Source organism: Rutilus rutilus (assembly GCF_951802725.1).
Source record: "Rutilus rutilus genome assembly, chromosome: 21".
In the NCBI taxonomy this organism is placed as follows: Eukaryota; Metazoa; Chordata; class Actinopteri; order Cypriniformes; family Leuciscidae; genus Rutilus; species Rutilus rutilus.
This window is the reverse complement of record NC_140226.1, coordinates 15624587-15638305: the sequence shown is the minus strand read 5'-3', so window position 1 is coordinate 15638305 and position 13719 is coordinate 15624587. Positions and strand designations below refer to the sequence as shown.

Here is a 13719-nt window from a genome sequence, read left to right as displayed (position 1 = left end):
CATCAATTCCAAGAATCTTACAGTATGTTTTCTCTAATGTGGTCTTGCGGTCATTTATATGAAGACCTCAGAGGTAATAATTCAAAACTATCACACTTGTAATCTAGCAGCCAGTGGATTACCGATATAATTTAATTCTGAAGTGAGTCAGGAAATGTCAAAAATTGCAAAGTGAGAAAAAGAAACAAAAGACCTTAACAATACATTTAGTCATTGTAATTTAATTTCCTTAGTAAAACAACTCCTGAACTGATGAAGCCCACAGTGTACTTTGATTCAAAAGTAGGTCTTAAAAACAGTATGTACTACAGGCAGCAAAATCCAAATTGTAGCCTATTAGAACACGTACATTGAATTACTTTCTTAAATGCCAGTGTTTATAATATCAAGAAAAAAAAAATGATTGTTCCCATCCTCTGCTTTTTTTTAAACATCTCTCAATGTAAAAAAGAAAAGAAAAAAAAGGTTATGATAAAAAGAAATATCCCTGGATTTTGATGTCATAAAAGGCTTGTGCTGAACATGGGAGAACATACGAACTCACAAGACCAAAGCAACAGAAGCCACAAAACAGAACATAGAGTGTACAGTTCAGCACCTTTAAAGCTTCATAAACCAGCCGATTCGGTGATTACATCCCACATGCTTTGCTGGGAACAACAAAATGATATAAAAATACTCATCAGTAGTACAGTATGTGCACTGAGAGCATGCACATCAAGCATGTGCAAATGAGAGGCATCTGGAGCTGCCGTTGATGATTAAAGTACACTTCTACAACAATAAAAGATATGAAGCACGAATAATAAATAAATATGTACATTAGAGAAACACACACACAACATAAACTGAAAAGTGTTAAGACTTTGGAAAATCACAAGACGATGAACTTCAGTCAATACTGAGGGAAGCTTATAAAACTAGAGTAAACTCTCTTGATAGAGAGCAATATCATTAGTTATTCATGGCATCCTACCGCACAACTTGTGCTGCAACTTTGGCGATAATGCATATAATCAGCATCCAAGTTTCCTCAGAGGTGAAAATTTGATAAATACGCAGGTTTCTACCTAATCTTCCCTCAGACATAACCAACATCGCCCTCCGCGATTTGTAGCTTGATGAAAAAATAAATATCCCGGTAACACAAGAAAAACGATAGCCAGATTGAAGCACGACACCGGAGCTGGCCGCGAGTCAAAATCTGTGGAAAAAACAACATCTCGAGAGCCAGGTTGTGGAGCTTTTGGAGTTTGATTAAGGTAACCCAGTGAATGTACTGACAATGCAATAAGAAGAACCTGTAATTCCTTTCATAGGTCAAGATCCTCGGAATTATGGGTTCGCTGCATGTCTGTTCTCACTTACTTGGAGGGAAAAAAATGGTCTGAATGGTTTTTGTACACAAAAATGGGTTTGAGGGCTGCAGTGACATATGGCTTCAGTGTGGCTGGCCTGAAAAATCAAAGTATTTATTTCTCTAAACGAATGCCACAATGAGTTAAAAACAGACACAAAACCTCACATCAAAATGACACTGAGGTGCATTTCTTTTTCTAAAAGCTTCAGTGTGTGTTGTAGGTGTTCAGAGTTTTAAAATAAAGATGATATACCTAAGTTTAAAAAAGGTTATATTTATTAAGTGGTTCACTGCCTCCTTTCGAAGAGCAGAAGATGAGCAGTGCACATTTGGTTCAGATAGGAAGTACGTCACTCTTCGTTCTCCTCGTACGTGGTCTCGTCAAAGGGCCGGTCCAATGAGGGGAGAACTTTGTGCCGTGAATACTTCAGCTGCAGCAGATCTCCTACTTCACTGATCACATCCAGCGCCTGAAAACAATCAACATGCCCCATTACTTTCATGGTTACACGTGTAAGTCATAACATGCTAATGCTGAGAAACGGCTGCCACCTACCATGCGGTACTTTACAAGTTTGTTATAATATAGTCGTGGAGATGCTAGTTGCATTATTTATAGTTCAAGTTACCATGGAACATCATAAAAGGCAATTATTAAGGAAACCTGACAACACGCAGTAGGGCGGATCAACATTTTCTATATTCACGGTACATTCACAATGATTAACTGAGCAACACTGAGAAAACAAAAATGATTTTAAAGTGCTTTTTGGATTAATTTGTCTTGTTACACAAATATGAGAGCATTTTACACATTAACAGATTTAAACTTATGTTGCAAAAACCGCATTAGGTGGGTTTGATTCAGGATAAACTTTCAATGAACTGATTCAAAACTTTGATTCAATGATTCATTTGCATCTTCAAAAATGTTTATAAAAGCCTCTGCTTGACATGCGTCACATATTGCCAGTGTTAGGGAAAGTTACTTTTAAAAGTAATGCATTACAATTTTGTGTTACTCCCTAAAAAAGTAACTTATTGTGTTAGTTACTTTTTATGGAAAGTAACGTGTTATGTTATTTTTGCGTTACTTTGCGAAAATGGGCTTGTTTGTTTTTTAATAACAAAATAACAATATTTCTATTTTTGGCAAATGTAAAGGCCCTTTCACACCAAAAGTGTGAATTCAAATATTGAATAAGCCTCTAGCTGAAGGAAATGCAAATTCACGTCGGTACAGTAGAGGGCGCAACTCAAACAAACCTTTAAGCTGTGCTGCCATTCTGGATTACAGAAGAATAAGATGCAGGAGAAGAAAGGTCAACACTCTTACTTTAGCAATAAAAACACAAATATGAGGTTTATCTAAAGTCATTTTTGCTTAGTATGGTTGAACTGGATCATCGAAGGTAAGCAGCAAAGACATTGGGTAATAAAGTGAGTTTAAATACATAAAGTATATTTGTGTAATTTAACATTTAATTATTACAGGTTTGCGTAATATTCTGAGTTTGCATTTCACTGTTTTTATTCATTTTGAGAAATACTGAATGTTTTTGTGCAAGTGAGATGCATGTTCACATTAGCCTATAACTACAATAACCATCATGTTCACACAGTGCACCTTACGGTGCGTTTCCACTACAGCGGCAAAAGTCCGCTCAGTGCCGCTGGCAACGCTGTAACGTCTCCGCTTTGGGGTGTGTCTGTTCCGAGTGTGTTTAATATAAGTTTTTTCAACACACGGACAGTAATCATGATCAGCGATGCACGCGATTACATTTAGAAATAGACAAGCTTTGTTTCCAAATGCCCCAAGCAAAGATCCTTTCAATTTTATAAACTTTTATAAACCCAGCCAATATAATCACAATGAACACATCCAAAATAAAATCTTTAACATATGTATAACAACTGCAAAGCATCTAATTTGTAAACAAAATGATTTACGCACTAAATCCAGCATAAAATCCGGCACAATTTGCATATTTTTAAACTCTCAAAACAGACGTCACATCCCGAACCTCACAGCAATTGGCTGCCGACCGCGTTTTTCGCTTGATATTTGCATAAAGTCGAGAACTGCCCAACCTTTTGACGCTCTCGGTCGCTCTCAACGCTTTCTCCGGTCCGCTGTCAATCCCAAAATGCACTGCGCAAGCGTGAAGCTCGACTTCCATAGGAATGAATTGAAAACGCTCGCTCCGCTCCGCTCGCAACGCGCCAGTGGAAACGCACCGTTACGGTGCGTTTCCACTACAGCGGCAAAACTCCGCTCAGTGCCGCTGGCAACGCTATAACGCCTCCGCTTTGGGGTGTGCCTGTTGCGAGTGTGTTTAATGTAAGTTTTTTTCAACACACGGACAGTATAATCATCAGCAATGCACGCGATTACATTTGGAAATAAACAAGCTTTGTTTCCAAATGCACCAAGCAAAGATCCTTTGAATTTTATAAACTTTTATAAACCCAGCCAATATAATCACAATGAACACATCCAAAATAAAATCTTTAACATGTATATAACAACTTCAAAGCGTCTAATTTGAAAACAAAATGATTTACGCACTAAATCCAGCATAAACTCCGGCACAATTTGCATATTTTTAAACTCTCAAAACAGACGTCACATCCCGAACCTCACAGCAATTGGCTGCCGACCGCGTTTTTCGCTTGATATTTGCATAAAGTCGAGAACTGCCCAACCTTTTGACGCTCTCGGTCGCTTTCAACGCTTTCTCTGGTCCGCTGTCAATCCCAAAATGCACTGCGCGAGCGTGAAGCTCAACTTCCATAGGAATGAATTGAAAATGCTCGCTCCGCTCCGCTCGCAACGCGCCAGTGGAAACGCACCGTTAAGGCCCTTGCACACTGAGTCCGAAATTCGCGTCCGAAATTTCCGCACGTTAAAAAATAAATACGACCTCACGTTATGTCAATCACGCTTGTACACTGCCTCCGAAACTTTCGTCCGTCAAAAAAAAAAAATCGAATCAGGTTCGATTTTCTGCGTTTTTCGCATCGGTAGCAAGCATTTTGAATGGTGTTTTGACAATTCAGAACCACCGAATCACGAAAGCGAAAAAACGCATACGATAATTTCGGACTCAGTGTGCAAGGGCCTTTACTCCCGATTTCTCTCAACATCCATCCATCAAGTCATCAACACGTGAGACGAATGACCACGACCGATGGTGAGGTTCCATTCATGTAGAAGGGAGGAAAGGGAACCATCACCAATCTGATGAACCAATGTTCGACGTAGGCGACCGGGTGGACTTCTCCAACCATTAGGAGCGTGTCTTTCAGTACGGCAGGCAACAGCACAGGCTAAGTAATCTGATTACGTAACTCCCCAACACTGTATATTACAGCAAAATTGTTGATACACTTATTTATTCAATAAAACAAATGAATACGAATATTTTATTTTTTTAATTGAAATATTCTTCTGTGTTCATTTAATCAAAAACTGTGTACATATTTTTAATCTAGATTACTAATTTTATTTGAGTTTTTACAATATTTTAAAACAAAAAAATGTCTGTTTGCTTGAAATATTGGTTCCTCTAATAAATAAAAAAAGTAGAAAATATAATATCAAAGAATAAAGGACAAATACATAAATCAAGATATATACTAAATATCACCAAAAGGCAAAAAAAATTATTGTATCACAATTTTTCCATTAAAAATGCCCATCCCTAAAACCTTTTGTTATGCACTTCATACAATCTTAGTTATTCAGCAATGGAAGAAATGCAAGAAAACATGTCAGGACACTTAAAAATGTGTTGACGTGATAACCGGTCACATCAAAGTACATAGTGTTTTCTTAAGCACGGGGAAGGGGGCCGACGGCCTGTGTGCTTTTCACCATAGTTAAATCAAAGTGTCCTTGGGGAGGCAGATTAAGATGCTCTTTGATCTCCTGCCAGTGCAGACCCCTGTGGCAGGCGCTGCTTATGTAAACGGCCTCAGTCGAGACCTGCATTAATTTATAGCACAGGACAGTTTGAGGAGGAGCCTGGAATTCTTTCGACAGTGATTATTTTCAAACATAAAGGGTGTATCAAGTTTGAGATACTACATTTCAGAAGATTGATGGACAGGGGTTTGAACTTGACATACAGAGTCTACAGACTCTTCTGGTCTAATTCCTGTTGAAAGTCATCCTTTCATCCATCTTTTTTGAAATGCAAAGCACATTTCAAGCAAACTCACCGTATGGGGCTCTGTACTACGACTTTAACATCAGTATGTCATCAAAAGCTCATCGTTTTTTTCCATTAAGTCAACATATTCCATTGTAAACACCAAAATTTATGGCATGAGAAACAAAGGCCAGTAAAAAAAGGGTACAATGCTGCTTTGAAGTAAACTAAATTATTGGATGTATTCACTGTGGCGAGAAAATGAGTAGTTACCCTGTCCAGCATTTCCTTGGAGTGGGCCGCAGAGATACAGAAGCGGGCTCTGGACTCTATGATCGGCGTGGCTGGGAAGCCCACCACCACTACTCCAATGTTTCTCTTCAACATCTCCCGACCAAACGCCCTGGAAACACACACACACACGGCCTCATCAATTTTCAAGAAGTTCTTTCCAAACTAAGCTTTCCCCTGTTTTTGTTCTATTATGAGGAACTATTATGAATCGATTAGGAGTGTAATACATATACATTTGGATTCATTTGGACAGTTATAGACCTGAAATCTCGAAATTTGTCATCAATAATATTACTTTAAAGAGATAGTTCACCCACAAAATTTCTGTCATTAATTACTCACTCTCACATCATTTTAAACCAGTAGACTGTTAAATATATATATTTTTGGAAATGCAAATAAAGCTAAAATAAAATATAAATATTTAAAAACTTAAATTAAGGAAACCTACTGAAATAAATAAAGTTGAAGTACTAAAATGACTAAAACTGATAAAAATTAAAGCTAAATAGAAATACATAATGAATAAAACTGACAAAAGCACATTACAAAATTACTAACACTAAAATGAAAATGAAAACTGAAAAGTATAAAAATAAAAGCCAACTCAAAATATGAATAAATACTATAATAGTATATAAATTAACATTGAAACTCCAAGGATGAATGCTGAAAAGGATGAACACCATACACTATAGAAGTCTTTGGAAGACTGAGGAACAGACTGAAATTCAAATAATTGACTTTTAATAATACTTCACTTTTGGCTTGTTCATCACACGAAGCTATCATGAGGCTTTAAAAGACTTGGAATACAGTGCATACGTTTTATAAGTTGTATAGTATATTTTATGACCTTTTAAAAGCTATGTAATATGTACTGGCAGTTGGAAATTATTAAAAATTTCTCCTTTTGGGTTCCTTTGAAGAAAATACCAACATATGGGTTTGGAACGACATGAGTGTGAAGAATTGTTTTGTGAACTATTCCTTTAATAGTATGTTTATACTGAGAGATTGGAGAAAGACTGAGAGGAAAAGACTAACCCGATTTTGGCGGGCATGTAGAGCATCATGGGTACCACAGGTGAGTCATTGTTGCCATAGATGATGAATCCCATCTCCCGCAGTCTCCTACGGAAATAGACTGTGTTTTCAGCCAACCGCTGGATACGAGAACGGCCTGAAATCAAGAAACGCACCCAAAACATAGAGAAAAAAAAGGCAAGTGAGATTCTGTCATCTGGCACTCCACATCTTTTTCCACAGCCTTTCATGCGATCAGACAATTAAAATTCACCAAGCCACACAACTCATTACTTCAGATACTAGGAAAGTCGACCACCTGAGCTATAAACTTTATACTTAAGCCTCCACGATCTTTAGATCTGAAAATATTTAAAACCTGCTGACTTTATACCACATTTTAACTTTTCCCCGCAATATCAAGGCACATGCTCTTTGCACACAGAAAAAGTATCAGATGTTTACTATCTATGTTTCCAAAGTAATTTTTTAATCACAATTCAGATCCATCAAAACTTGATGTATAATGCCAGAGAGATTTAAATCAGCTAGCTAAACAGGTTACAAGAGTCTGCGATGCGTGATCGGTGCGGAAAAACACAGTAATGAGAATTATGCTGCAAACAATCTTCCGCAATGGTTCCAATAACCCTGACGAAAAGAGGAAAATTAGCGTCTTGATTTTTCAACAGCTCCCACTTCAAGTGGGACGTATGTTCCCTGGGGGAGGATTGCTTAGTGATCCACATCAGTGGAGCTCTTAAAACACTTAGTCCATCGCAGTGTTCTGAGAGCCATGCTAAAAAGGTCTTACGTTTCTGAAAGCCTTGGTTCTGCTTCGTCAAACATTCCACGCGTGCTAAAAGCTTGAACAGAGGAATTTCCTGCTCTCTGACAATGTCTCACCCCAGTTTCATCCTGATTCCTGACGCCAAAAATCGAGCAATTGTCATTCTTGCCGTGCCTGTAGAGTGACACAACTACAAGGTTGCTGTTATGACTTAACACTCTGTCTGGCCTTGTAAAATTCTGCTTTTTAGTGGGTTTGCAAAACAAGGGTCATAAAGGAAAAAAAAACGTTGAACAATTGGGCACGGTCTATAATATGACAGGGCTATTGAGGTTCTATCTGATGAGTCCTTGTTAAAGGAGACTTGACTGACTGTGAAACTGGACTCCTTCCTCAATCCCCCAATGTAAATTGGCCAGTGACAGATAAAGCAAGGTTCCACGAGTCATGACTGGGTCAGACACTCTGTGGTAAGGAAATTAAGCCTGGCCAATAGTGTTAAACACACTGGAAGCCCAATTTCGTTCCTGGTGATTTTTCTAAATATCTTCTTTTGTGTTTCACAGATAGTTAATTTAATTAATATCATATTTTCATTCATATCAATATTTCTGTAGTTCCGGTTTAAGGCGAGACATGGCAGGCAAAAACATAGTTTTTTTTTTTACTGGTCAATTTTGAGATTTTTGGATATTTGTCTTCAATAACACGTCTTCTTTCAGACTTGTAGTGAAAAAAAGTCCGAAATACACATTTATGTCTTTATTTTATTACACTTTGTCTGTTTGCGTCTGTAGATTTCTCATATATTCAACAAAAGTTGGCGTTGTAAATCAACATGCTACATCTCTGTCATCACATGCACCATTAGGTGTACAATCCTGTCGGATCCAAATATGGTCATTTCCTTTTTATCAGCAACCAATCGTGAAAGTAAAAGGGCTGAATGCGCAATCTCATTGGCTGATGATAAATCTTTAAAGCCCGTTTTCTCAAAATGACTTTTCTCTCATACTCCAAGTCCGAAATCTCCACTTCAGTAGCACCTATATACACCAAACTTTCCAGTCTTGTACCTAGTTATATTATAAAGACATTTACAGAGGGATTTGTAAATATTTTATTCCTAGCCTGATTTATATAACATTTTATTCCAAAAAACATGGCGAAAATCTTTTTTTAAGGCTATTGACAGTATTTTCTGATTTACAGGATAACAAAATTAGATATCCATAAAGCCCTCTGTATTTTTTTCCCCATCTAATATGTGAACACAATGAAAAACATTTTTTTTAACCTGGCTTTATCCAATACTCAGATTTAAAATATATGCAAATTAGCGCATATTTAATTAGATATTGCCTAATTTGCATATTTAAACATTAAATTATAGAAAACTTGTAATAAATTTTTTTCTCATCTTAATGTAGGTAATCAACTGGGAAAGTTTCATGGTGATATCTGCTAGTTAAAAATTTTACCCTATTCACCTGTAGTGACTCGCCTTAAATTAAACACACATTCAACGAATAAAAACATACAGCACTGTTCAAAAGTTTAGGGTCAGTTGCTTTCTGTAAGAGTTTAAACAGAAAGGATGTGTTAAACCGATCAAAAGTTGCAGTAAATACATTTATAAAGTCAACAGATTTCAAAGAATGCTGTTTTTTTTTTTTTTTTGTTCAAAAAAATCCCCAAAAGTACTACAGCTTCTACTAAAAATATTAAGCAGCACAACTGTGTTTTTAACACTAATAATAAGGAATGTTAAGAAATGCATATTAGAATGATTTCTGAAGGATCATGTTTGATCATCAATTTGAATTACTCAAATTGATGGTCAAACATGATCCTTCAGAAATCATTCTAATATGTCATCATGACAGCATTTTCATTTTGAAGTGAACTAATCCTTTAAGATATTTTAAAAATGTAATCAAATATTCAAAATGAAACAAAATAAAACAATATTTTAAATGAAATTTAACAGTGTAATTAGTAAGAAGTAGCTGAATCAGGAGCCTGATGAGAATAAAATCAACCGAGGTTGGAGACATAATCAGGAAGACAAGAGTTAAATCGTGGCTATTATGTTTGACAGCCCTAACAATTGAGGATCCTGTGGAGGTTCTAATGAATGGCTAAAGAGAATTGATCAGCTACGCAAACAGCTCAGGTGAACAACTCTATGAAAATGAGCATCTGAAAGCAATAGCCATTAATGGAAGTTCAAGCTGCCCAACATTGGTCCATTGAGATAGCAAGCAAAGGCCGTAGGGCGTTGGGGGAGGGCGAGTGCACCGAGGTGGAGCACGAGTCTCCAAAGTAAATCTTTCTGGGGTACCTTTTCAACAGCTAGTTTCACAACGCACACCCCCGCTAACTTCTTCCAGACCAAGAGCTGGAGGATCTGAAGCGAAAGAGGCAGCGAAAGGGACCAAAAGAGCTTCCAGATGTGGGGACTGTTTCCCTTTTTTGAAACGCCAGTTCCTTCTCACTTCCTTTTCATCTGAAGGGAGGAGATAAGTAAAAGCACCAGTATGGAGTTGAGAGGCGGCTGACGTGCCGAAAGCCTCCTCGCCCCTTACGAGGACCTCTCAGGAGAAGGGCAACAGGAAGCACAGCAGATCCTTCCAGGCTCAAATCTGTGGCCTCAATCATTCATGGGTCTATGATGGTGCTCACTAGCTAGCAGCTGTCCCCGATCCTGATGGTGCCATCCAAGTTATTATATTCATAAAATACTATTATTTGCTTTACATGCAGGATTTCAATTACATGTTGTCGATTTAAAAGCTAAATTGAATGTCCAACAACAAATTGTCAACATTATTGCACCTTTCTTTCCGCTGCACTGCGTTTGATGCGCAAAAGGATGTAACTTTTTGCAAAAATGAAATTGAATTTTTAACATCTGCAGGGGAAAACCCCGTCAAGTACATTAATCAGCACACGCACCTGACAGAGCAACTGCCTCTATTTTTCAAATGTGTTTTTCCATAGAAGACATTTAAAGAGACAATACACTTGATATACTTAGTACAAAAGAACCATGTTTTTTCTTCGTGTAAAGAACATTTTAATAATCTAAAGAACCCTTTTCCACTAGAAATAAACGTTTGTGGAATGGAGAAGTTCTTTGTGGACTCATCAATACCAATAAACCTTAATTTGTAAGAGTGTACTGACAGAGTTTATGTGTGTGCCGTGCAAAGACCCTATAATAAATTGATAATGAAGTCAATTATTTGCATTATTCAATTAGATGTTGGAGGTTGGATGCTGGTAGGTCTGTTGGTCTGAAATACTTGCACAACAATGGAAGTGTCAAAGAAACAGAAGCACATCATAACATCTGGAATAACAATCCATTACCCTGCTCTAAGGGGGGGGTGGGTAAACACATTCTTACACCTAAAACATGTGTATCTGCCCTCTCTCGCACAGCAAGTCAACACCTCAAGACAAAGGTGAACGTCCAGTGTTTGTCGAGTCCGCCTGTGTGTACAGAGAAGTAATCAGGCTTAACAATGAGATCAGGTATGCCAGTCAACACACACCACGGCAAGATAAAAATGCCAACTTAGGTAACCACTGTGATTTACGAGGCAGAATCTTCCGAATTCTCTCTCTGAGCTCATTTTCTCCTGAGAACGAACAAGGAAATGCATATTTCTCAACTGCATATGTTTGTGTGGGGACGCCAGGAGTTTTGGATGGTTTGAAAGCCAGATCTGATCGAAAGAAAATTGGATTTCCCCTCGGGCCAGGGACACGTCGGACTGTGAAACCACTAGACCGTGAAAGCATCTGCATCTGTATTCAGAAACAATAAATTAATTGAAAATTTAGGCCAGCCCAGGACAAACTGCCTCATTAAAAAAGCAACAAAAAAAAATCTTTAAAAATCGTTAAAACAAGATAAAATTATTTGAGAAGCAACGATGCTTAAGATTTTAAGACTTGTTTTCATTATCTTGAAAATAAGTGTTTTTTTCTCTTACTGCACTGACATTCACTCGTTTTTAAAAAGTTTATTCTTAAAACAAGTGGCGGAAAATACAATTACATTGAAAATAAAAGATATGCTGTCTAAATCTTAAAGTCTTAATATTGTACACAGTGTTGTCACAGCTAAACTGATCTTCTTTTAAAGATTATTAGATATTTTAACCAGAAAATAAGACAATACTCCTTGAGAATAGGATTTTTGCATTGTGCATGGAGGAAAGGACAAATCCAAATGAATAACTAGAACAAATGAACAGAAACTCTATATAACAGTCATCCTGATGATGAAATCACCACATTGACTAAAATCAGAGTGAACAGAGAACCTCCAGGTATGACATCCAAAACAAACTGGGCACATGAATTAAGTAGGTGTCAAATTGTCTTCAAGAACTATTGAAACTATTTAATATTGCATAAGCTATAAAACTGTGATTGGAATCTTTGTTTTATTAGTAAAAGTGGAATTAAATGGCATGTTATGAAAGAATATAAATTGGCAGCCTGGCAGTAAATGAGTGCTGGAGGCAATTTGTTCACACTGAAGTCACTTGTCAGATCAATACAGTGCTGCGGGCTTCAAATCAAACATGACTGCCACTGACTTATGGGTAAAACAGAACAGAACAAGTGTGGCAGGAGTGGGCCACAGAATGAAAGGACCATAGAAAGAGGGAACGAAAAGGTTTCAGTTCCCATGAGGATACACAGGATGTCTCCCAGTTGACCTTTGCTTGATTAGTTTTCTTTGTGCATCAACCCCCAACAAACACTCTGATTGTTTGGGTCTCCCTTTGTTCTCACTCTGGCATGCTCCAATATCAGTTAATCTACAATAAACGTCATCGGTTAATCGGTAACCTGTTATTACTGCGTGCACCTAAAAAGCCCCAATTGCATTCAAATAATGTTGCAAAGCAATTCTTTGAACTTCTGGATAAATCCTGAATTTATGAATAGAAGGGTGTATAAATAATGTAAAAAGAATGATTGGTTTTCTGTTCCAAGTGATAAAAAAAAAAAAAAAAATCCCTAAAAATAAATAACACATATAAATAATTATATAAAGAAAACACCTTACTAATGCCAGAAAGAACAGAACAATCTCATAAATCAACAGTGCATCAATGTGGGATGCTGGTGAAAGTCAGGAGGTCCATCAGGAGGTGAAGGAGAAGAGAAAAGTCACTGGGAGACAGCAAGATATTCTCAGGAGACATCTTCAAGGAGGATGGGAACAATAAGTCTTTGCGGGGAGATGAAAATAGCCCTCGGCTAAGCAAAGTTATACTCATATTAGTCATATTGAGCACTTCACCTGGGCCCGAGCCTGTTTGTTGTCGCTGCCGACGTTGATTGAGTGACAGAGAGGAAAAGAGGCAGTTTGGTGGGTCTAACCATAGGGCCAGATCACACTAGTTACATGGGTAATTGTTAACACATTTCTGAGGTTTAAACTTTGAGCTAAATATTTTACCTGGACGGAGTTTGTGTACAGCTGTTGAACTAATCAGTCTCATTTTATGAGCGCTGGGAAATTGTATGAAGAAAAATCTCACATCGACAGATCTCCCCCCTCCCCCTCGTCTCACTTCAAAGTGATCCTCGAGAAACACTTATTTCAATTTCTGGGCCAAGTTTATCCAGAGCGCACAGAGCAAACAAACCTAAAGATTGTATTTTCACAGTGAAATAAAACAGTCGATAAAGCAAAGACAAGAACAATGGAGTTGACAAAGTAAAGGGATGCTTTTCAGTCAATGATGTGCAGATGTACTATATATGAGAACAGGAAATTACATAAGGAAGAGGACAGGGTATGTGTTTACTAAACGACTGATTGCTAGACCAAAAAAAAAAAAAAAAAAACATATTGGTGATTGAAGGCTGGGCTGATATTGCTAAGCATATAACACCTTCATCTTGTGAACAACAAATGACTCATGATCTGTAGTGATACAACATTCATGTGATGTCATATCTGGCATTTTGATTTGTATCTGTGCCACATGAATTTACTGTTGCAATATGCAAGGTCTAGCATGGCACATTAGTAAAAAAAAAAAAAAAAAAATCTACCA

General features: G+C 37.4%; 1 protein-coding gene across 1 annotated transcript in view; it reads right to left on the bottom strand.

The window, feature by feature from the left end:
• Positions 1 to 205: 205 nt before the first annotated feature.
• The window catches only part of sptlc2a (serine palmitoyltransferase, long chain base subunit 2a), a 25944-nt gene continuing 12430 nt past the window's right edge, over positions 206 to 13719 (bottom strand). The window contains exons 10-12 of the mRNA XM_084392769.1: positions 6859 to 6994; positions 5791 to 5920; positions 206 to 1830 (exon numbers count right to left, since the gene is read on the bottom strand). Of these exons, the coding sequence (XP_084248895.1) occupies positions 1711 to 1830; positions 5791 to 5920; positions 6859 to 6994 (386 nt within the window). The 3' untranslated portion in view covers positions 206 to 1710. The remainder of the gene's footprint in view (positions 1831 to 5790; positions 5921 to 6858; positions 6995 to 13719) is intronic.